Source organism: Cupressus sempervirens, chromosome 3 (genome assembly GCF_028749045.1).
Source record: "Cupressus sempervirens isolate cs-2001-9-10 chromosome 3, ASM2874904v1, whole genome shotgun sequence".
Taxonomy (NCBI): domain Eukaryota; kingdom Viridiplantae; phylum Streptophyta; class Pinopsida; order Cupressales; family Cupressaceae; genus Cupressus; species Cupressus sempervirens.
Genome location: NC_143120.1, coordinates 743,731,426 through 743,757,157, shown reverse-complemented (window position 1 = coordinate 743,757,157; position 25,732 = coordinate 743,731,426). Strand labels below are relative to the sequence as shown.

At 36.4% G+C, this 25,732-nt stretch overlaps 2 protein-coding genes across 2 annotated transcripts in view; one reads left to right on the top strand and one right to left on the bottom strand.

The window, feature by feature from the left end:
* The first annotated feature begins 1,250 nt into the window (after positions 1 to 1,250).
* LOC149568962 (ras-related protein RIC1-like) overlaps positions 1,251 to 25,732 on the top strand; it is a 62,901-nt gene continuing 38,419 nt past the window's right edge. Inside the window, exons 1-4 of the mRNA XM_089821769.1 lie at positions 1,251 to 1,689; positions 1,819 to 1,891; positions 12,739 to 12,786; positions 12,977 to 13,024. Of these exons, the coding sequence (XP_089677895.1) occupies positions 1,676 to 1,689; positions 1,819 to 1,891; positions 12,739 to 12,786; positions 12,977 to 13,024 (183 nt within the window). The 5' untranslated portion in view covers positions 1,251 to 1,675. The remainder of the gene's footprint in view (positions 1,690 to 1,818; positions 1,892 to 12,738; positions 12,787 to 12,976; positions 13,025 to 25,732) is intronic.
* Positions 6,958 to 10,495, bottom strand: LOC149568963 (uncharacterized). The gene is made up of 2 exons (XM_089817667.1): positions 10,090 to 10,495; positions 6,958 to 9,747 (listed from the first exon to the last, which is right to left on the bottom strand). Exon 2 carries the CDS (start codon positions 9,209 to 9,211, stop codon positions 7,661 to 7,663), a length of 1,551 nt encoding a protein of 516 aa, XP_089673793.1. The 5' UTR covers positions 9,212 to 9,747; positions 10,090 to 10,495; the 3' UTR covers positions 6,958 to 7,660.

The following is a 25,732-nucleotide window of genomic DNA, read 5'->3' as shown; positions in this document are numbered from 1 at the left end:
ATTGTAACAAACAAATAACAAGGACGCATAGCGTCAAGTTCCTGCTGAAAGCTTATAAGATCAAAGTATTAAAATATTAAAAATGTATGCAATATAGCTAGGTCTCGTAGTTGTTCCAGTTCCTGCTAAAGTAGCTTATCCAGATCTTGCTTCCGCTGTTGCCTTTACAGAAAAAGATCCAAATTCTTATGTTCGTGCCCTTTCAATAGTAGGGGATAGACAGATTCTGACCCAGGCTTACGGAGAGGAGGGCGTCCATCTTATATATTATATACGTTATACAACCAGTCATCTTAGTAGAATGTCAATTGATTTTTTAATACTTATATATGTTTAGCTTAAGTCTTATATAATTCAAGTATTTAGATTCTCCTTTAAGCAAAATTAAATTGTAATTTACAATGTTCAATTTGCAACTTTTACAAAAGAATTTTATTCTAAGACTTATATGTTTATATTACTACTTTACGACTTTTATTAAATGTTATTTATTTTTTGTAATTAAAAAATATGAAGATAAAAAAAAATGATATAAAGCTTTATTCCTTTATTTGTTAAACTAATTCACATTATAAAACTAGATTTTCCAAATATTTACATTGTAGAAAAGTGAGAAATATATTTTAATTTAATTTTTCAAGAAAACATATGTCAAAACATGAAGAAGATATTCTTACATATTGTCAAATTTATTTATTTCATTTCACCAAGTTGTCTTATCATATTAATGGTAGCAAAGATATTCTTACATATTGTCAAACTTATTTATTTCATTTGAGTGAGTTGTCTATCATATTAATGGTAGCTATAAAGTTTCAACAAAAAAAAAATTAAAGTGAAAAAATAAAAGCTAACTCATGACTGTAGCAAGGATGCAGCCAATAAGATTAGAAATAAATATTTTTTTAAAAATTAGTAAAATATCAATATATTTTGGAACTATATAGAGTTAAAAGTTTTTGAAAAATAAAAGAATATAATTAAATACTTTAATTGGAAAGTAGCCATAGTATCTGCCTTGGGCAGGAACTAATAAACAAAGACATAAAGAAAGTCACCCAAAAAATAAAAATAAAAATAAAGGTTTCCTATTGACCACACTTAATAGACAAAAGCATGAGAATACAAGAGAACGATTGGAACCCTATTACAATCCCATTGGCTTGATCTCTTCACTCGTCAAAACTCCAATTCATTCCAGTTGCACGGAAACATTGCTTAATATACGTTCAACATGTTACATATCGATGGTTTCGAACATAAAACTTAATATCGGGAGATTAAGCGAGCTTATATACAGTGACGCTTCCGTGTTAAGTGAAATATTTCCGAGATTTGAAAACCACGTAACAGCTGTAGGAGAACGTGTTTGGGATTGGGCCCTGTAAGGACTGTGCGAGAGGGCCCAGTTTGCTTCATATATTATAGGCTTCCAAATCTGGATTACTGTCGCATCCGTTCACTTTTAATTCTGTCAAATAAAAATGTCTGATATGACACGTTTGGCGTTGTGTAGCATATTGGGTTGTCTCGGCCCTGTCCTATTCTTAATAATGATTACATGTGAGTTGCTTACATTCCCACTTGCTTTATCGCATCTCATGCTACCAACTGTTCTCTTCGTTTACCAGACTGCGGGCTAGATCACTCTGTTCTGCAGATTAGGCCATTCAAGATGGGTGCCGAGTAGTAAGATTCATTTATGTTTTGAATTACTGCAAGTTTAGTTGTTATTTTTGCCTTTTCAGGCTTCCTCTTTTCTATGATTCCATGATCTAGCAGCTTGAGGGAATTTTTTTTGGTGATATGATCTTGCAGTGATTACTTGTTCAAGGTGTTGCTTGTGGGGGATTCTGCTGTGGGAAAGTCATGTCTTCTTCTTAGATTCACGGTGAGTTTCCTTTTTCTAGTACATACGAAATGACCAAGACAGTACTTTTGATTAGACTCAGAAACCCAATATTGCTACAACAATGTAGGTTAGTTACTTGAACTTCTGCGATGATACAAGCGGATTGGAGGTTCATCACATTATTTCCAGAGCCTTAACATGGCAGTAAAGGAAGGGTTATTGGTGAAATGCCTCATCATATCGTATGTGTAATCTTAGGTCTGAATCTTAACTGGTCCATCACTGCCATTTAGAACTAGGTGGTTCTTTGTTGCTTAAGAGGGTTGTTGGAGATTCAATTTGCACTTCGCCAAACCCTGAACCTTGAAGGAACTGGTGACTTAATGGTAGAGGGATCGGCAGTGCTTACGGGAACTCAGAGTTGCATACAATAGTGCAGTGGATAGTTGCCTTTAAACCCTAAATTGCGTATAGTTGTATAAGTGATCCTTATCTTTAGAATTTTTTGTAGTGGCAACTGTTTCTAAGCATCCTCTGGACTAGTCCTGGGTGCTACCAGCTGCATTATTTGTTTTTTCGTCATCTTCACTCCAGGACTGTGAACTCTTGACCCTGTGTCCTGCACATCGAGTCGATACCACCAACTGGGATATCCTAAGAGGATGGTCGTCTTAACAGGGAAGTTTTTGTGTATCTATTTTTTCACTTTGGCAGATGGGTCTTCACAACCAGGTCCCTTCATGTCTTCATAGTAGGTAGTTGGCTTTGAGCCCCCATCAGTCTTTAATCATATTAGCCTCCTCAACTGCATTGTCAATACCTTATTAAGTACTTCTCTAGCATTCCCATCCCTTATTAAGTACTTCTTTAGCATTGCCATCCACTGACTTCAGGCTTAGCATCTCAAGCTTACATGACCGCCTGGATGATTCAAGGAGTATGGCGATCATTGAACTGATGTTGTTCTGGGACATGGGTGATCTGATATTATCTAGGAAATGTCCCAGGGTGAAAAATCCTAAACTAGGACATTCTTTCAAATCTGGCGGGTTTTCAATTTTGCCATGTTTTGCTTCATTTCATAACGACATGCAAACATGCAAAGGGAATGGTATAGATTCCCAATGAAATAAGCAAAATTACAAACACAAATCTATAATGATTCTGATATAAAACATCCATGGCTGTTACATCAAATATATTCTTGTTACAATGCTAAAACATGCATAAATTTCCCTCCAAAACCTGTTGAAAGCAATGCAAAAATGTTCAAGGATGAACCCGGTGAGCCCACCTCTCAAGTACTGTTGGGTTTCCGTCCAACCTACACATATCCAATCATTTCCGTTTCCAATACGGCTGCTACTGTCAAACCAATACCAATGGAAAAATTATCATCAAATCAACATATCGTAATAGAATAAGACTCCAAACTCCAAGCGAAACTTTTATAAGAATCCCCAGCCAAAAAATTGATTCCATAGTTACAAGATTCAGACTCTCCTCGGACTTGGAAAGCTGACTTTTGACTTGGACTCGGACTTGGCATCAAACTCGGCAAAAACTTGTAAGGACTCAAAAAATTAAAAAACCCAAGATATTCAAAGAGTTTTAAGGATTTTAAACTTTTTTCATGCATCATTTAAAAAATTAACCTTAGAGACACAATAATTGAGAAAGATAGAAGCTACTTTGCACACATGCACAAGTTTACATTGATCACATAAGTATAAATGCAAATTTCTAAAGGAAATAAGTAAAATTGATAAACTAAATAACGCATTAGAAATATCAAAGCAGCCATCTATAACACAATTATAATGTTGTATGATTCTTTTTAAAATACTATTCATAGAGTATCAAAGCCAAATATAGAACACTTTTCGCACAAATTTATATAAAATACAATTGGCATATCCATTCTACCTCCTTATGGTACAAGTGCTAGTTTATTGAAAAATTGAAATAAAACAAAGATTAATATGAAATTAGGGTTTTAAAAAAAAAGAAAAATAACAAACCTAAATTTCGCCTCTGTGAGACACATGCACAGAAGGTGGCAAACTTTGATGTCAACAACAGACTGTGAAGCCCTGAGCATGCAAAGAGTTGTGAGTAAAACATTGGCACATAGGTGGCAGGTTGTTGAGCAAGGCCAAAAATAGCAATGTTTGGTGCAGGCCAGGTAAAATTCAGAGGCAAAAGGTCAGGTAAAATGAAAGGGGCGCTAAAAATGGTAAGAAGTATTTAGTGCAGGTGAAGTAGTGAAGATAATAAAGTGGAGGTCTGAATAGGAAGTCGTTAAACTTAACTTCTTTACTTGTTGTCCTTTAAAGGAGAATGAAAGAAGCTAAACACTACAAATACACATTGAAGATATGGCTGCTTTGATAGTTCTATAGAAGTCTAAACATTAAAAATTATTAGTCACTTTATTTTCTGTGCTCTGTGGCAGAGTCCTTTTCTTGAGACTCAGTGAGTCAGCTGAGTCAGACTAATTTGACAAGTCAACCCAAACTCAGTCCGACTCTGCCAAGTCCAAGTCAAGGTCAATTTGACCTGTTTTATGCATCTCGCCTCTGGACTCGCAAAGTCTTGTAACATTGATAGATTCCCTCCTAATTCTTTTATTTAGCAACTTAGTCGAATAATAATATTTACCTCACATTTAATAATTTACCCTTATGGCCTGGGAAAGACTTAAGTCATAACTTAAGTTAGCCCCTTTTTAATAATTGCCAATGAATAATTAAATCCATATTAGCAATAACTATAGCTTTTTCTTCCTTCTATTTAACCAAACACTTAACCCCTTTGTTAACTTAATGCTTTAGCCTACAGGAGAATAGGTAATAGGCTAGAATTAGTCTTTATTTATTTATTTACGTGCTAGGAAAAAAGGGGCATTACAATCCTTCCTTCCCGGAGATCACTTGCCCTCAAGCAATTCACACATGTATGCTGAAACCAAATGCCCTGGATCCTATATCAACTTTAGGAACATTGCTCCGCTAATCTGCTGCGCTACTCTAATGATAACAACATTATTTCCGGAGTTGTGAAGCAACTAATCACATGCTTTGAATGATCTTTACATCATCTATGCTATGATGCTCACAATTCATCCTCTTACCGGTTTCATCATCAATCCGTGTCTCATGACTATCTGCCCAAACATGTATGCCAACATTAGGTGACCCCATAGCATTGTGTTCTCTATAATTACTGGCTGCTATCTTTTGCGATTTTTTTGTTTGTCTGGTTGGCTACAAAATCAAGTCTAGAGAAATGGCCTAGTCTTTATCAAGTGTTGATCTACTTTAGTTCTTAGAAAATTGAACTGATTTCCTTCCTTGCTATTGTTCACGCATTTTGGGAACTCAGACACCTTCTGTTGGACATGGTAGGAATCGAACCAAAAAACTTGCAAAAAGTTAGAAAAATATAATGAGAACAGAAAATCGAGTATCTTTGGTTGCATATTATTTTCGATTCAGTGAACTTACTTTCATTAATGCTATTTTTCATAAACCTAAAAGAGAAAAATGGCGGCGAAGATGAACAGGATGCCCAGCTACTTAGAAACAAATTTATAGGATATGCTTGTAGGGCTCTGATAGACTAATACCATAGAAGAATTTTTCAGTGTTACACTGATACAGGGGTGTGGCGGTGTGGGGGAACGTTGGGACGAGTTTCGTGTGTAGGAAAAAAAGGGCCTCAATTTGGGGATTGCGGGTGTGCGGCGAAAGGTTGCAGAGGGGCGGGGGGGGGAGGTTGCATAGTATACTTATATGACTTGAAATGCTAATTATGAAGTGATACTTAAACCAAATATAGTTGAATATAGAAAATATAAATGCGATTCACAAATCATAAGTTCAAACTTGAAACTTGAAACTTCATAACCAATGACCATTGAACTTTGTAACATACTCATAGTAAACTTTTAAACATAATAATGATAATGATAAATGAAAAGTATAAATCATACATAGTACCATGTAAGTCAACCATTGACTATCAAATGACAAAGATGAAAGATTCAAAATTCATTGTTCAAATTTGGAATGTGCAATTAATATTCCTTATTATCTTGTTTGAGGGTAAAATTAGTAGCATTTTGTATAGTTGGGCATAATAGGAAAATTGGCCACTGTAACCAATAATGAGATCAGCATCATAGTTTCCAGAAAGCTAAGAAATAGTTTTGTAAAACAATAAGGGAATTTTGTCCTAGAAGCTTCAAGGTTGTTTTGTTTATCCAATCATCATTGAAAAATCACTTCATGAAATGTACTTCAAGTTTTTAGTGTTTCACTCACTACTTCCATCATTTATTAAGCTTTATCAACGTGGACATTTCAGATAGATATTTTACAGGTGCTTAGCATGAAGGTGTGAAAAAAAATTATACAATTTTTTTTGTCTTTTTCATAGTGTTACCCCAGCGCGGGGGTGCGGCGGTGCGGGGGGACGTCGGGACGAGTTTCGGGTGCGGGAAACAAATAGCCTCAATTTGGGGACGGCAGGGGTGCGGCGGCGGGGGAGCAGAGGGGGGGTTTAGGGGAGGGGGGGAGGAGAGGGAGTGGGGGGAGGGGGTTGCATAGTACATATATAATATTATTAATATATATGATTGAAAATGCTAATTATGAAATGATACTTCAATATATTATATAACAATGTAACATTAACATATCAAATATAGTTGACTACAATGAATAGAGATAATTTAAATTTGATTCACAAACCATAAGTTCAAACTTGAAACTTGAAATTTCATAACCATTACTATTACTAATGACCATTTGACAAATTAACTTAGTTCAAGATGCAAGATTCAAAATTCATTGTTCAAATATGATTTTATGAATATCATATATCATAAAGATGCTCATGATGACAATGAGCTGAATAGCATGAAACAGTGAAATAATAATAATGTATCATAGCCATATCAAAGTGAGTATAATCAACAAAATGACAAAATGCCAATAATGAGAATGGATGATTCTCAAGTGCTCTCTAATCATCCCCTATGCCAAAGTCCTCATCACTGGAACTACTAGACTCCTCCTGGGTAAGATCCTGATCCTCTAAAGGAACACCAACTAGCCCTACATTGGCTTCTGCATTGGCATCCTCATCAATCTGAGCTAGATCCTCTGGCTCCACATCCCATCGTGCTGCAGGGCTCTCCTTGTACTCGCGTGTCTTGCGATCTTTGAGCCGCAAGTGACCATGTACAGCAACCAGCTTCTCCGCTCTCTTAGAGGTAAGTGTATTCCTCTTAACAGAGTGAATGAAGCTATAGGTGGACCAATTCCTCTTTGCAGCTGAGGAGCTAGACACCTGAGATAACAAAGTTGAAAGTTACAATTTACAAGTTACAAACAAATGTTCATACAATTTGTAACAAATGATAAATGGTAAATCGATGATTTATAATTATTGAATCAATGAATCATAAATTAAAATCAGCAAGGTAAAACTCTTCAAGTTAAGATTGTAAAGGGCTGGAATTAGTTATTATTATTCCAAACCTGAGAAAGCAGTCGAATGGCTAGTGAGGTGATCTTTAACTTTTGTGACCCATGACATTTCCACCACAAAATGGGATTCTTTTGTGCCATGGTTTTGAGATCCACCTTTGCAATATCCGAGTATCCTACAAGTTACAAGTTTTAAAGTTTACAACATAATATTAAAATTATAAATAACTTAAATAAAGTTATAACTTATAAGTAACAATTAATTATTAAAAGAACTTATAATAATAAAGAGTTTAGAGCATTGAATCAAGATTTAAGGATTACTTGAAAGACTAGCAAATTCGGACCACTCGGTGCGAATCTCACTAGCAGTCTCAGTATCATACATTTTGGCAGTGCATCGAAAGAACCCATTCTTCACCTCATCATCCCGAAGTGGTGTGACTCTACCAAGCCTAGGTATGTACCACTTCGGGTTCAATGCATAGGCAACCATGTGCAAAGGAGTGTTCAACTTCTCCCACCTGCGGTGAATGATAGGCTCAATGTGCTCCGTATAGAATGCTAGAGTGGGGTCTCTCTCATGCACAACAACCCTCATCTGCCCAAGCATGGAATCAATGCACTCATAAACCTCTCCAAGGCTAGGTGAATCTGCATCTCCATATTTGATCACTTGAAACACTGGAGTAATGATGGAGACTATGTATTTTGCATCACTCCAAAACTGATCACTCTTCACTGTCTCCTTTACCCTCTTCCCCTGCTTTGTTTTGGACTTAGGCCATCGATTCCATTCTTGTGTCATAACCATGAGTTGCAATGGCTCTTGCAACTCAATCATTCTCTCCAAGAGAATATAATATGATGCATACCTGGTCTCAACTGGTTTCAGGAATTGCTTCTTTGCGAAGCTCCTGAAAAGTGCATGTGATGTATGGTGATTGCAGATAAACATCTGTACCTCTCTCCCATCATTAACCACCTTTCTAATCCACTCTATTTTCCCCATGTCTTTGAGTGCATTGTTCATGGCATGCACACAACATGGAGTCCACCAAATATGCCTATAAGCTGCCTCAACAAGCCTCCCTGCAGCTTTGCAGACATGTGCTGCATTTGTCACAACTTGGACCACATTTTGTGGTCCAACCTCCTCAATGGCTTCCCTAAGCACATGAAACTGAAAATCAACATCTTTACGATGCCCTGAACAATCAACTGCCTTCAAAAAATATAGGCCCTCCGTGCATGTAACCATAATGTTGATGAGTGGACGATGACTAATGTCCGTCCACCCATCCATGATAATGCTGCAACTTGAGTCCATCCAACATGCTTTCATTTGCCCCATCAAGATCCCAACCTTGTCATAGGCTCTATCCAACACTGTAGTCCTCAGCTTGTGGTCACCTGGTGGCACATATGATGGTTCTCCCTCATTCACTGCCATGGTCATCATCCTCACAAAATAGGGAGATCGAGCCACATGTGTAGAGATGTCATTGGCAAAGAAGAAATCACCAACAGCATCATCTAACCGGTCCCTTGCATGCATGTTCAATAAATGAGCAATGGGGTTACTATCAGTACCACTTGCAGTTGCTTTTCGTTTCCCCCTATTGCTGTCCCCTGCTGAACTGTGTGTAGGTGAGGAGAATGATGGTGTAGGTGACATAGTCCCTGCTCTTTGATGCAAGATACGAGTAGATGTATCTCGCTGCCCTTGTAACTGCTGTATATGCTGTACCTGTTGCCTAGCAGACAAAGATCTAGGCACTGAAACAACACTATCATCAGGAATGCCCCATAGTTTATTTACTTCAATTCTGTATGTGACATTCTCAGGATTTGATAAGAACATGCATGGGTTCACACCATAGCCACTCCAAAAAAGGTGGTGTGAATTAACTCTTGTAATGCTGCCAAACCATTCTGCTCCACATATATTGCACTTCTATTTGCGTGTGCCACCCCCTGAAGGTGTAGGGCGTGTAATTTTTGTAGCAAACTGTTTAAGAGGGGACTTTGGGTCATAAGGACCCCTAGCATACATCTTCAAAATCTCTGAAGGGCAATCAATAGAAGGCACCTCTGGTGCAACATAAGGAGGCTCTTCCGCAGGCTCAGATTGACCACCTACATCAGCCCCATGATCACTTCCTTTAGGCTCAAGTTCAGGCTCATAATTAGATGCACTTGACTCATTAATTTCCATGTCTTCTGCACTTTGGCTGGATCTAGAAGCCATTTATAAAACTGCATTTCACAAAATGAAAGTAAAATTATAAAAGTGATCATGATACATTTCAGCCCAAGTAAAAATAATTTAAAACTTAAAACTTTACTATTTAATTTTAGCATTTACTATTAAAAAATTTAAAGTATTAAAAAATGAAACTAAATACTAAAAGAAAATATTAAATAAAAATATGGCAATATGGCATATGCTGAAACGTTTTACTAAGTTACTCTCAAGTTTCAAGTTTCATTCTTGATTCTTGAATCTTGTTGATAGCTGAATCTTCTTAGTTCTATGATTTTTTATTTTATTATCTATATTAATTTTTAGTTTTAAAATTTTTTCATTGTTCTTAAAATAAAAATATGGCAATATGGCATATGCTGAAATGTATTTTACTAAATACGTTTCACCATATGCCATATTGCCATATTTTTATTTTAAGAACAATGAAAAAAACTAAAAATTAATATAAATAATAAAATAAAAAATCATAGAACTAAGAAGATTCAACTATCAACAAGATTCAAGAATGAAACTTGAAACTTGAAAGTAACTTAGTAAAACTAAATACTAAATACTAAATACTAAATTTAAAAATTATAAATTGATTTTTAAAACCAAAAAAACTAAGTAAAATAAAAAAAACCCTACCTTGAAGACTCAAACTTGAGGAGACACTTGCCAAATCAAACTTTCTTGCTCCTCTTGCTCCTCTTGATTTTGCAATCCCTTGCAAAACCACCCACTAATCTCTCACAAGCTCCTCCAAACACTCTTTCTCACTTAGCTCCTTGCTACCCCAAAATGGTGAAATGAATGATGAAATGAATAAGAGATCTATTGGTCTTATTAAGCCTTCAAATAGACTACATGGGACCCACACCCAATTAGGGTTAGCATACTTAAAAAACAAAAACAAAAAAAAAGCAAAAAGTATTATTTTTAAAAAAAAATTGGGCCTCTTCTCGACGCACCCCGTGCGCACCCGGGAAGCACCCTGCGAGCACCCGCGGCACACCCGCGCACTCGAGAAGCACCCAAGCACCCGGTGCTCGACCGGTGCGGCTGGGGTGCCACGGGAAAAAAGCCGCAGGCGGGGGTGCTTGGGTGCGTAACACACCCGCACCGGGTGCGCCAAGCTTTACATTGCTTTTTCATCTTGCCGCTGGACGCACCTCACGTGCACCCAAGGTGCACGTGAGCGCGTAGCCTCACACCCAAACCTGGGAAGCACCAATATCCTGTCCAGGTGCACTGACTGGTTTGGCTGCGGTGCGGCAGCATTTTGGTGGCGGTGGCGGAATGTGGGTGTGCGATGTACCCGCACCTGGAAATGTACGCACACCTGGTGCAGCAGGGTTTTACCTCGGGTGCGCACACACGGGTGCGTACACCCAGGTAACACTGGAAATTTTGAATAGTCAAATAGGAGCTGGAATGATATTGCACAAGATGATAGGTGATCGTTATTTTCAACCAAATACATCACACTTATATAAAGGAGTTAAATCTCCTACATTGTAGGAAAATCCCAAAACAACTTTCCCAAATGTATTGAGTTGTTTTACTTTTAACAACTCAACATTTTTAATACTTCTAATATATTAAACTACATAACAAACTATAACAAACTTATTTATTTTATGTGTATATATTATATGCTTCCTATGATGCAATATTCCTTTAAAAAATGTCTGAAGGCTACAATTTTCAACAACAAATTGACAAAACATAGAAAATATGTAGCCGTGCATGATCAACATCTGATACCATTGAACAAATATTGGATTTAAGTTCCAATCAGTGCCACTATAAGGGGCTGCTTCATCAAATGGAGTCTTAATTGATCCCATGAGTTCAAAAGGGCATTTAAATGTGTTATTTTAACTAACTGTTCCTGCCACTCTCCCACTCCTAAAAGAATCTCCAATATGACTTCTACTAATGTGGGCTCTTTGACGAGTTCGAATTTCTTCACCCTTACCATCCTGATTGCTGCTCATTGTTTTTTCATAAAAAAATGATGGGTGCAAGTGTAAACATAAAACATGAACAAATAAAAAAGCTCTCCCATGTGTTTGAAACTTTGGCAAAAACGGAAACAGTAAAGGGCAAAGAATTTGTAAAAATGAACAATAGATGGTGAACATATCTCAAATGATCTAGATTTGGTGCTCTATTGCCCACTTCTCATCGCTGTTCCCTTCTTTGGGCTCTTTCCTCCCAGCTGTGCTCTTTCCCTCACCATCTTTTAACAATTTGTAAAATGGAAAAAGCTAGTTCCTTCTTTGATTTAGATGTTCCCTTTTCTATTTTAGTTAGGATTCTTGTCTAAAGGGACGTGGGGGGTACTTGTTGGCCCCTGCATCCTGTTATTTAAAAAAAAATTGTTTTAAAAGAATAAATGAACACATTTGAGTCTTGGGCCATAGGGGTCAGCTAGGCATCTCTTGGTGATTCCCGCCATCCCGTCCCCTGCTACTTTATCTAAGTTTGTGGAATGTTTTCTGAAATGTGTGAGTGCGTTTCCCACCCATCCATGAAATATCCCCTATAGGGGATGGGTTCATTTTTGTAAGGGATGCTTCTCTGGGGTACATAGGTATAGTATGCTCTGTGTGGACTTAAAAGCTTGGAAACTGGAAACACACATTGACATGTGCATATAAAGCACTATTAGCTATGTTCACAGCAGAGAAGAGCATATTCCAGTGTAAGCACCTGGGGAATTGCAGACTGAAGGTTGCTTCTAGTTTGACAGAGATTTTTCATGCATGGAGTGACTCACAAATCTTACTTGACTCCCAATCATCATCACTGACGTTTAAGTATTAGACGCACCCCTGAAACATAATAAGAGAGACAGAAAGTTTTTAACTTAGTACTATCAAAAGTTGTCAGGAAAAGTTAAATACAGACAAAAAACTTAAAAAGTGACTTGACACCCAGTATAAGATATTTCACATTTTGAAATTTCTTTTTTTCTAATCATGCATTTAATTGTTCATGTTTCTTTTCACTGTATTTCATTATTGACTTTCTTCAGTGAAGTATTTATGATACTCAATAGAATATTGAATTTTCTGGTCCAAGCTACAAGTTTCATTGTATTTATTTGTACATATTGACATAAATTTTGCTTACAGGAAGATTCATATATGGAGAGTTACATCAGTACAATTGGTGTAGATTTTGTAAGTGATCCTTCTGACAGTTTTCTTGCTTGATTAGAATGTTCATTCAGTTAGCTTCTGCTGCTCAGCATGCCTGTTTGGTTTAACAGTACTTTCTATTCCATTACAGTAATTGTTAATTTTCTGGCAAGCAATTTTTTATTGTTGTTGTTGTTGTAGACTGATTTCAATCTTGTCATCTTTTTGACAGAAAATCAAAACTGTGGAGCTGGATGGCAAGACAATTAAGTTTCAAATTGTATGCATGATTTTTACTTTTATTTGTGAGAATAATAATTTTTAGAAGTTATGACATTGATTACTACTGTCAGTGCTATCCTTCAAATGAACCATATGTTTCATGTTTCTATTTCTCAATTGAAAGCCATTTTTAATTGTTAGGAATAATATATAAGAGACAAAGATGTCGGAATTTGTTGTTTGATTTCTGGATTTGATTGTGTGAGCAATTTTTTACATCAACGTTTCGGATCACACTCCGTGATCCATCATTAGGATGCATGCAAGAGAAGAGAAGGAGAATGATGATGGATCACGGAGTGTGATCCGAAACGTTGATGTAAAAAATTGCTCACACAATCAAATCCAGAAATCAAACAACAACACTGATGGATTGTGGAAATCTGATAGCTCTAATATCAGAATTTCCTTACCAGGTATTAGTCAGGTTTTGATAGAAGTCTAATATAGCATTTATAACTGTAAGCGTGCACTTAGGAGTGCTGGTACTCTGAAATCATTTTGAGAAAAAAAACTGAGCATTGAGTTAAAGGATATAATAAAATGAGAGTAGTGTGGAAATGATCTCAAGGATTATTTACTGTGAAAAATAAAGTTGTTTGCTTTATCGGATGAAATATATAACAAAATTAATGTGTATGACACTATGATAGGACCTTGAAAGAATCTTGTCATTGAGTCATGACAAAGGTTATAAAGAAAATTATAACACTAGTTACGAAGAAAACTGAGAGAGCCAATGAAAAGGTAAAACAAAAAACAGTTTTGAAATTTGCGTTTATACTTCTGATTCCAGCTATAATATTTCCCCGATATTAATTATTATCAGTTTTCTTATGTCTGCTTTCTTGACCTTGTGGGCAGATACTGACATTATAGAGTGGTCATTACTGAAGGTACTTGATGGATTCGATTAAAGCTTCCTTGAATGGAAACACAAATACGCCTAAGAATTTTTCTCATGTTATACCCAAATAGTGTAGAGCGTGGAGTTCAGCACTTCGTTGATATAGGAATGAGATGTCAGAAATGAAATGAGTATATGACTAGAACAATCTCAGCACTAGAGGCAAATAAAAGAAGATGACATGCAATTCTTGTTGAGGAGTGTCAAGATCAAGTTGAAAATTCGTATGAGTGCCAAGATCAAGTTATATTCATGGTCAAGCTAGTACCTTAATTGAAGTGGCAGTTTGCAAACTTATGTGGAAACCATGTTTCCATGGAGTTTCCTGATTGGGGTACATACGTTGGGATAAGTAGAGATTGTTGGCACTTGGAGTGGTTGATTCAGGTAGCATACGTGTTGTATTAATGATAGGTTTTGTCATTGATGTCAACATATGTTCTATGGTTGCAGACAGACTCAGGTTTTATATATTGCAGATCACTGATCAGTTCAGTTCAGGCAGCGATTGACATTGCTGGATATGTGAGCTTATATTTGTGCTGAAGGAGTGTAGACATTAAGTCTATATTCGCTGTACTTTAAGTGATATTATGGTTAAACTACAGTTGATTCAGTGAAGACTGGTAAGAAACCAATGAGCAGAGAATTATGCCAGAGGTAGTTACAGTATTTTCGCTGTAGCTTGATGGATGGCGAGAATCAATGCTGGCAAGTATAGAGGTTGTTAGAAAACTTGTTTGTGTGTGTATATTCAGATTTGTGAGTCATTTGATTAACTCTGGAAAGGTTGCTGATGTGTAACGTGCGATATATTTCATCAGCAGCCGATTGGATTATTGTAGTGTGTTAATTATTATTGGCAAGTGTTATATATGTATTATAACATGTCGACCACTTAATGTAATGTTTGCATAATTGCTTAGGAAGGTGTGTATGTTTTAGCATGGTCCTATGAATTTAAATATGCATTTGGAAAGCCCTAACATACTGACCTAATTGATTATCTGTAATTGGTATAAAGGGAAGTTATTTTCTCCCAATGGGATGTATGAAATGATAAGTATAGATGTGAGCCTTGATGCTGACTTGTCAAAGCAGAGCTGAGATATCGTCAGATGCTTTGTGAAGAGGTATGAATGGAACCCATCATTCCTAGTGGACTTTAAAGGAATTGTTTTGGCTAGTAAGTTGTAGATCAGTCAGTTCATGTTTCTTGGATTTATTATCCTGAAGTAAAGGTGGCTTAAATCTCTCATCCTTGAGCAGTGAACTCGAGTAAGGCAGTGAGCCTTTTGTTCTTATTAACTCCTAATAGGGTTGGAACCCTCTAATAAGGTTTCGATGTCCCCTAATAGGGATCTGTCCTTTAACAGGGAAAATTGTACTAAATGCATTATATTTGACTGGTTACATCCTTTTACAAGGAACTTATATATTAGTACATCATTTTGTGGGTGCCATCCCCATCGGGGTTTTCTCCTCTGATCAAGGGTTTTCCTTGAGAATAAAATTAGTTTGTTATGGTATATGGTTTCTTGTTATTGAATAGTTATTTGAATTGTTTGTGATGATTTTTATAAGTTTGGAATTAATTATATTTATGCACAATTCATTCACCCTCCACTTAGTTGTGAGGTATGGACTTTACTTCTTAATAATTGGTATCAGAACATCAAGTCCTCTTTGAGAAGGAAGCTTAGCAACTTGAGGAAATCTACAATGCCATATAGGAAGGAAAGTCCTAAATTTGACGGAGACAGTTATGACAGTTGGAAGATCAAAATGAGAACTCCCCTAATTTGTATGGGAATTAATTATTGGTTAATTACGAAGAATGAGACTGAGATAGGATTTCAAAGCAAGCTATCTTCATGCACATATGAAGAGAACAAGGAATTTCAGTGTAATATGATTGCAAGAGAAGCCTTAATTAGTGCATCATCAGAAGTAGATTTCGCAGAAATGACAGAATTAGATTTAGTATATGAGATCTGGACAAAAGTGGAAAAGCTATATTAGGAGATGAGAACACCAAGCAAGCCAAGTTGTAGAACTAGAAAGCAAGATTGGAGAATGCAAGGATGCAGGAGGATGAGACCATTAGAGCCTATGTTCAAAGAATCACAAAAATTGTGACAAGGATAAGGAATACTGGAGGAACTATAATAGAAGAAGAAATAGTATAGAAAATTTTCAGATCCTTGACACCATCTTATGAGAACAAATTCAATGCTATTAAGGAAGTGATTCCTCTCATCAAGGGATTCGATAGGGAGACACTAACTGGTAAGTTACAAGCTTTTGAAACTAAGATTCTTTCCATAAAGATAAAATAATGCTAACAAAGAGTACAAGCAGTAGTAGGAGAAACCTTGGAGACCACGCCAAGGATTGGGCAGAGCTAGAGGAATAAGAAAGGAAATTAAATGAGCTAGATTCTTTGATCACGAAGAGAGAACACAGAGGTAAGGAAAAATATCAAGGCAAATTACCTGTAGTTTGTTATTCATGCAAGAAAATTGGTCATTTTGCTTCTAGATGTCCTACTAGAGAATCTAAGGTTAAACCAAGACCCTACAAATCAACTTTCGTAAGGAATACTTTTATGTTAGTAATAATGAGATTGAGATTAAGGATATTGACTTTGAGGACGGTGATAATGAAGATAAAATAGGATTTGTTGCAACTAACAATGTAAGTCCATTAAGTAAGAAAAAGCCTTAGTTTCACATGTAGAAATAAAATAAAATAAGATTACTGATAGTGGATGCTCACATCATATGGCATGTGATAAAGATAGATTTGTTGAGTTGAAAAGGTATGATGGTGGTGTTGTCAGAATTGGTGACACAATACTCCTTGCTTGATAAAGGGAAAGGTTTCTAATGTTCATGATGATAAAACTAACACAAATGATGTTCTACTTGTTGATGGTTTGAAGCATGATTTGCTTAAGTGTTGGACAGCCTGTAGACAAGGGTTATCACTTATAGTTCAGAGATGGAAAATGTTCAATCAGAGATCAATCAGGAAATGTGATTGCAACTGGTGCTAGAAAAGAGGTAATGTCTTTCAATTAAATTCCTCTGAAGTAAGTGGCTTTGTTGCTAAAATTGATGACAATTGGTAATGGCATAGAAGATTTTGTCATATAAACTTTGATAATATGGCGAGAATGAGTAATTCTAATGCGGTCAGAGATCTACCTAAGATTATGAAACCCACTAACATGACGTGTAAGGAATATTTGATGGGAAAGCAAACAAGGAACAATTTTTAGAGCAAGGCACTTACTGCTAGAGGGAAGTTGGAATTGGTGCAGAGGGACTTATGTGCTCCTACAAAGACTAGAACATACTATGGTGAGAGATATTTCATCCTTTTTGTTGATGATTACACTAGGATGTTGTGGGTTGATTTTCTAAGAGAAAATTTTGAAGCATTAGATAAGTTTAAGATTTATAAAGCTAAAGTAGAGAATGAATCTGGATTGAAGATGAAATGTTTAAGGACTGACAGAGACATCTGATAAGCTTAATGCATATTGTGAGGAACATGCTATTTGTAGACAAACTTCATCTTTTAGGACATCACAACAAAATGGTGTATCACAAAGAAGAAACATAACTATTCTTGATACAACAAGAACTATGTGCTTGAAGGTAAGGTAACACACATATATTGGAGAAAAGTAGTAAATACTGCAGTATACACATTAAACAAAGTTTAGATAAGGCATGGAATATGTAAAACATCTTATGAGCTTTGATTTGGTCATGTACCTATAGTAATGTACTTTAGAATCTTTGGAAGCAAATGCTATATCAAAAGAAATGATGCAATAGGAAAATTTGATCTCAGTAGTGATGAAGGTATATTTCTTGGTTATTCTACTAAAAGTAAAGCTTACAAACACTATAATCTAAGTCTAAAGAATATATTGGAAGTGCAAATTTGAGAATTGATGAAAGATTTCAGGTGCAAGAAAAAACTTTTGAGTATGATTTAGATGAGGAAGCTAAATAGGTGAGCACAATTCAAAGACATAATTATAATCATAATGCAGAACAGGGACAATTCTTTGAGATAGATAATGGGATTCAAGTTCAGATAGAAGAACCAAGAGAAGAACAAAGAACACCAAGGTATGTAGCTTTGAATCATCCTGACGAATAGATTATTGGAAATGCAAGTAGTGGAGTAATGACTAGAGGAAGAATGAAAAATGAACCATGTTTGATCTTACAAGTTGAACCTAAGAATATTGATGAAGGATGCAAAGATGAATCATGGGTTAATGCAATGAAAAAAGAGCTAGAGCAGATTGAAAATAATAATACATGGGATTTAGTCCCTAAATGTTATTGAAACTAAATGGGTATTCAAAACCAAGATAATTGAACAAGGAGAAGTGGTTAGGAGTAAGGAATAAAGCAAGACTGGTATGTAAAGGCTATTCACAACATCAAGGTATTGATTTTGAAGAAAATTTTCCTCCCATGGCTAGATTTGATGTAGTTTGACATATGCAGCTAACAAAAAATTTAAATTGTATCAAATGGATGTTAAATCAACTTTCTTAAATGGTGAATTAGAGGAAGAGATATACATTGTGCAACCTGATGGATGTCCATTGACAAAGCAAGAAGACATGGTATGTAAACTTAAGAAAACACTTTACATAGTGAAGCAAACTCCAAGAACTTGGTATGTGAGGTTAGATAAACATTTGTGACATTTGGGGTTAAGAATTGTAGTGTAGACAATAATTTATATGTGAGTTAATTTTGATGGCTTGTTGATTATTGAGGTATTTGTTGATATTATTTTGGAGAAAATGATGCATTAAGTTATAAATTTTCCGAGGAAATGAAAGGTGAATTTGAGATGTCTATGATAGGAGAAATGAAATACTTTCTTGGATTGCAAATAACTCATATTGAAGATGGTATCTTAAGGAACGACTAATAAAGTTTGGTATGGAAATTTGCAAACCAGCTGGGACACCTATAGTTACAAGTTGTAAATTGACTACTATTGATGACTCTCCTAGCACTTTTCAGACAAGGTACATATCTATGATTGGTCAATTACAATAGTCAACCCACACTAGACCTAACATAGCAAATGCAGTTGGTATTGTGGCAAGGTATCAAGCAAAACCTAAAGGACCATATTTGGCAGCGGTAAAAAGAATTATTAGATGCTTGAAAGGAACATCGAAATTTGGCTTATGGTATAATAAATCAAATGATTTTACCTTGTATGCTTATACTGATGGAGATTGGGCAGGAAATGTTGATGAGAGGAAAAGTACAAGTGGAGGTGCATGTTTCCTAGGTGGTAGATTAGTTTCATGGCTAAGTAAGAAACAAGATTGTATATCCCAATCTATTGCAAAAGCAAAATATGTGGCAGCAACAAATAACTATAATCAATTGATATGGATGAAACAAATGTTGAAGGACATTGGTATATTTTTTTCCAGAGCTGATTATCATGCATTCTGATAATACAAGTACTGTAAACATGTCAAAGAAGCTTGTGTTACATTCAAAGACTAAGCACATAGCTATCAAATATTATTTCCTAAGAGAAAAAGTTGCAAAGAAGGAAATAAGATTGGAATATGTAAGTACGAAAGAACAAGTTGCATATATCTTTACTAATCCTTTGCCTAAGGATACCTTTGAATATCTCAAAAGTATGCTCAAAGGGATGACCCCTCATTATGAAGAGTAATTGGTGCAGGGATGCATGAGTCTAGTACAACCAGAGCACATTCATATATTTGGATGCGATGCTTGGCTGCTTCTTAGCGGGAGCGGTTACATGGTGCAAAGCTATTTGAGAGCTCCTATTTGATTAGATTTTGTAACAATGCTAATTGGTACTTGACATTGCTTTTTGGTTGCAGATTGGCTTGATCCAAAGTAGCTATTTGATCAGAGAAATTGCTTATCTTTCTTAAGGAAAGAAATCTGTTTGATTGGGGGAGATCTTCTTAAGGGAGAGAGAATGTTGTTACTTGACATTTTTTGCACTCTTTGCCATTGATGTCAAAGGGGGAGAAAATCATGTGAAAAAAAATTCATCAGGGAAGGTATGTGTATGAGAAGCTGGAAGATTGTATATGTTGAGGATATTTTGAAAGGGGAAGAGATGATTACTTTTGGATTGATGATATTTTACCATAGGAGGAGATTGTTGGGATTAGGGGACATTATTGGCACTTGGAGTGGTTGATTCAGGTAGCACATGTATTAATGACAGGTTTTGTCATTGATGTCAACATATGTTTTATGGTTGCAGACAGACTTAGATTGTGTATATTGTAAGTTATTGATCAATTCAGTTTAGGTAGTGATTGACATTTTTGGATATGTGAGCTTATATTTGTGTTGGAATGTAGACATTATGTCTATGTTCATTGTACTTTAAGTCATATTATGGTTAAGTTACGGTTGATTTAGTGAAGACTTGTAGCAGACCAGTGAGCAAATAATTACGCTAGAGGTAGTTGTAGTAATTTGGCTTTAGCTTGATGGCGAACAAGAATTAATGCTGGCTAGTATAGAGGTTGTTAGAAGACTTGTTCGTGTGTGTATGTTCAAATTTGAGTCATTTGGTTAACTCTAGAAAGGTCACCGATATTTAATGTGCAATACATTTCATTGACAATCGACTAGATCATTGTAGTGTGTTAATTATTATTAGCAAGTGTTAAATATGCATTGTAATGTGTGGAACACTTCATGTAATGTTTGTATAATTGCTTAAGAAGGTGTGTATCCCTTAGCATGGTCCTATGTATTTAATTAGGCATTGGGGAAGCCCTAATAGGTGGACCTAATTGATTATTTGTGTTCGGTATAAAGGAAAGTTATTTTCCTCAAATGGGATGTATGGAATGATAAGTATAGATGCAAGCCTTGATGTTGGATTGTCAGAGTAGAGCTGAGATATTTTTAGATGCTTTGAAAAGAGGTATGAGTGGAATCTATCATTCCTAGTGGACTTTAAAGGAATTGTTTTGGCAAGTAAGTTGCAGATCAGTTTGTTCATGTTTCTTGGATATGTTATTTTGAAGTAAAGGTGGCTTAACCTTTCATCCTTTGAGAAGTGAGCTTGGGCAGTGAACCTTATTGTTCTCATCAACTCATAATAGGGTCAGAACTTTCTAACAAGGGTTTAAGGTGTCCTAATAGGGATTCTTCTTTAATGGGGACAATTATACGAAATGCATTGTATTTGACTCCTCCCAGGGCTCTTTTACAAGGAACTTATATATTAGTACATTTCGTGTGTGCCATCTGTTGGGTGGATATTTTGCAACCAACAATTTGTTAAAATCCAATCGCAAAATAGGTAGACCAGCCATAATGTATGAGACAAAGTCTCTCCTACCTTAAAGGGAAGGCTTCCCCTTCTTACCATTCCTTGGATCAACTCAAGGTAAGCAAGAAGTTGAGAGATTTTGAAAGGGTATTACTAATATTCTTTTCTCGTATCTTTCAAGAAAGAATCCACTTACCCACGGAGCGAGTAATGGGCAAGATGAAATCTTTAACTACACTTCTATTTAACAACTGGAAACCATGATACCAATAAACCAACACTAACTCAAAGGCTAGTTGAAAGCGTATCAGTTTGGCTCTAACTCCGGTTTTAATCTATTCTATAAGAACAACCTTTACTATTGGGGTGCAAAGACTTCCAAAAGTAGAGAATTCTAACTATTTTTGTGAATTGAGAAGGCAATACAAGCTACAATCAAAGCTCCTAGTCTATGTATCACCACAGTCGCTCCCAATCAAAGTTTTGGCTTCGATTGTTTCCTAATTCTTAATGCTCAACTATTGAAATCATACAACAATAACATAAATCAAAGAAGACAAATGCAAATCACAGTCAAAGCTTCCAATTTGCACTTATCACAATGGCACTCAATCAAAGTTCAGCTACAATTGCTTCTTCATATTCACTTTTCATTCGAAATAGTACTACACAATCAAAGTTTGCTTGCACAATTTCTTCAGAGCTTTCTTGTATACAATAAAATATGATTTTTACAATGCAGGGGATACTCCTTATATAGGAAAAAGAAGTGAGTAAAAGGAGGAAAAAGTGGGAGCAACTCAACCAACTTTGACTTGGTAAAACTAGCTGAGAAGAATTATTGGATTACATGTTTGAAGGACATGTAAATTGAATTACATGTACTTGCATCTCATGCAATCCATCCTCTCCATTATAGACACGAGAACTTAAAAAAGAACAAGACGAAAGAAGTTGAAACCATTCTAAGGATTGTTTAGAAGGGCCTTATACTTGGCGATGTAATCATGCTCTATAGGAAGATCTAAGATCTCCATTGTCTTTGATATAGCTTCAATTTGATTGCATTGGCATATGCTGATTACAACCTTGTAATTTGCTGAAAGAGAATCCCGTAGGTGCTTTGCTACTGATATGTATGCAGCGAATTTGTTCATCATGTGTGATCCAAACTCTTCATAATCAAGATCATCATTAACTCTGACTGTATACTCTGAGGTTATTTCCTCTTTTGTGACCAAGTTTTCATGTTTGGTAAGGACATTCCATCCCATTTGTTCTAGATTATACATGATCTCTGTTTCAATTGATTAATAGTCTTCTAAGGCTGCTTGCAACTTTGTTAGAATTTTTCTCAGTGTCTCTTCTTTGTGACTCACGAGTCCCTGACATCTGTAGAACATTTCTAAAGATGGAATGACTTCACATGCAATCATGCCATCTAGATCAGTATTAGCCATTTGATCCCAATCACACCAAATCTCTTTCAAGGTATTGGCTTCTTGATTTAAAGACACAATCAGGTCATGTAACATCACAATACCTTTGATGAGTTCAAGAACGTTGACCACATCTTTGATAGCATGAACTCCTTCAAAGACAACTTCTCCAAACCAAGTCTTTGCTGCTTCAATTATCCGTTTTTCCTGAGGTGACTGAGACGTGGTGATTGTATGCTGTGAAGACTGCTAAGAAATGACCTCATTTAGATGAGTAACTTCCTGCTTAAGCCGATTCTTCTTCTCCCAAAGCTCATGATTGCTTTCAGACACATTGGCAAGTGCATCTTGGACATCCTACAAACACCCCAATTGTGATTGTTTACCGAGTTCAATTTTGGTGCACTTGTAATCTGAATGGTTAAGCTCCTTGGCTGGTTTATCTACCAAAGGTTTTGCAATTTCTACAAACTTAGACTTTTCAGAATCCACAACAATCCTTGAAACAAGCTTGTCTTTCAAAGATTTAGACTTAGTTTACTTAATAGAAAGATTATTTGGAGGTACTACAACCTTTCTTCTCTTCATAGTGATTTTCCCCAACCATGCGGGCAAACTAAAACCCTCATTTGCTGAAATAGGGATAGTGGCTACCACAGACATTGATCCTTATTCTATTTCCTTTGTGACCACTATGCTATAGTTTGTACGGCTGAATTCATTGGTGCGTGATGAGAAGATTTAGTCATGAATATTTCGAAACCAACCATTTATCAAGTTGGGCAACTTGACCTTCTGTGAGAGTTGGGAAATCTTCAAACACATTTTCCAAATTCTCACATAGCTTAGTTGCGAGAACAGGAGGAGTTGCGGAAAAAATGGGGAGTGCCAACATGTTCACTTCTGAAGTAGAGGAGTTGCTGAAGAAATGGGGAGTGCCAACATGTTCACTTTTGAAGCAGAGATGGTAGATGTAAAAACAATGGAGAATGAATTGACATCGTTGTCCATATCATCCAAGAAGATTTTTTTTGTGAATGGATGAACCTTGAGTATTTGTTGGATGTGGAGGAGATATGATCATGATCTCTCCTTCCTCTTCATCTTCTTCATCAGATGCTTCTTCATATTCTTCGTTAGATTATTGAGCCTGTACGAGCGCTTGAGAGGATTCTTGAGGTGATTTTGATCCTTTTCTGTCTTTTAGCTTAATCTTGAGAGATTTAGCTAGAATTGAGGAAGATGCACCATCTTTGCTTGTAATCTCCACCCAAGATGTCCTTCCAGCTGGTCCAGAGTGATCACAATCTACCCAGAGCTTAGGATATACTCTCTTAAGACGTTTGATCTTCAACCCCTTGTTAGTATTTGTTAGGATGGACTAGAGTCAATCAAAGATAGAAAACACCTTTTTGTTGCCAATGTATGGGAAAAGGACAATGCTTGTCAAAGCCAACCCGATGATATTCTGGATCAAGAATGTTGCCATCATCCTTAATATGAAAATTGGGTGGAATCTCAACCATGTTGAGGTTAATGATTTATTGCAATGTGAGCCTGCAATAGTCCATCTTCATGATATCCAACTCTGTGCGCAAGTCAATCTTCGGACCTTGGAGCTCGGGTCTGGGTCCGGATTCGAGCCTAGGTCCGCTACGGGTTTGGGCAGGGTTCGTGTTTGGGCTTGTGGGTTTGCTCGGGTCCATGCGACCCACAGGCCCAAACATGGACCTTGCCTGGACCTGCCGCGGACCCAGGCGAATCTGGGAGGACCCGCAGCATGTGGGGCCATAAAGTGGTCATAAAAACATTTTAAAATGAGTTTTTTTATTGTTTTTTTTTTCAAATCCTAAAGGAAGGCATGTTAGATACTTTTCATTCATCTAATCTCTCATTTGCTTTCTCATTTTGCTCTCTCATTTTGGTGTGGCCATTTTGCAAGTTTGAAGAGAAGGTTGTAGAGATTTTTTGTGGAGTCTCAAATCCTTCAAATAATCAGTGCGGAGTGTTCTAGGTATGCATTTGATCCTTCCTTTTGCTTCTTTCATAGTTTGTTTTTAGTTTTTTTATTGTTCTTATTTTTTATCAAGTTTTGTATAAGTTTTGAAATATTTAAATTTTTTTTTTTTATAGATTACAAGAATCATAGAATGAGTAGTTAGGGTTCAGTTGGCGGGGAGGGATCCCAAAGATTTAAAATTGATAAAAGCTCTCCTTTTTGGAAGTATACAACAAGAATTGAGCAATGTGTTGGAGGGGGAGGGTATATATGGAAATGCAATTTTTGCCAAAACCAATATAGAAGCTCATATTACTGGGTTAAGCATCATTTGATAAGCCCACCAGGTCAAGGGATTAGCATGTGAGGGGCCCCCAGAGGGAGGTTAAAAAGGGTTGCCGACTTTTCAAATAGCATGTTAAAAGAAGAACAAGAGGCTGATAGGTTACTGTCAAAGGCGAAAAAAGATAAATCAAAGCAAAAACTACCAACACCACCCTCTCAAATAACCACTAGACCACATCCCTTCTTACCTAACCCATCTACAGATGGAGATAAAATAGAAACAGCCCCATCCCACAAGAGAGGCCCATTAGATAAGGCATTTGAAAATGAAAAGAGAGAAATTGCTGACATAAAGATTGGGCGTTGCCTCATTACGAATGGTGTTTCATTCGGTCTAGTGAGATCACCTTATTGGAGAGAGATGGTGCAAGCAATAAATGAAGCACCTCGTGGTTACTGAGTCCTTGGATATGAAAAGTTGAGAACCACCATATTGCATAATGAGAGAAAGAATGTAGAAAACCTTCTCAAACTAATAAGAGATTCTTGGATCCAAACGGGGTTGAGCATTGTCTTTGATGGATGGAAAGATTGCAAAAACCATCCATTAATAAATGTGATTGTTGTCTACCCCAAGGGGGTAATGTTTTTGAGGGCGGTTGATTCTGAAGGGCAGGTAAAGGATGCAAATTTTATTGCCGAACTTCTCATTGAATCCATAGAGTCCGTGGGAGT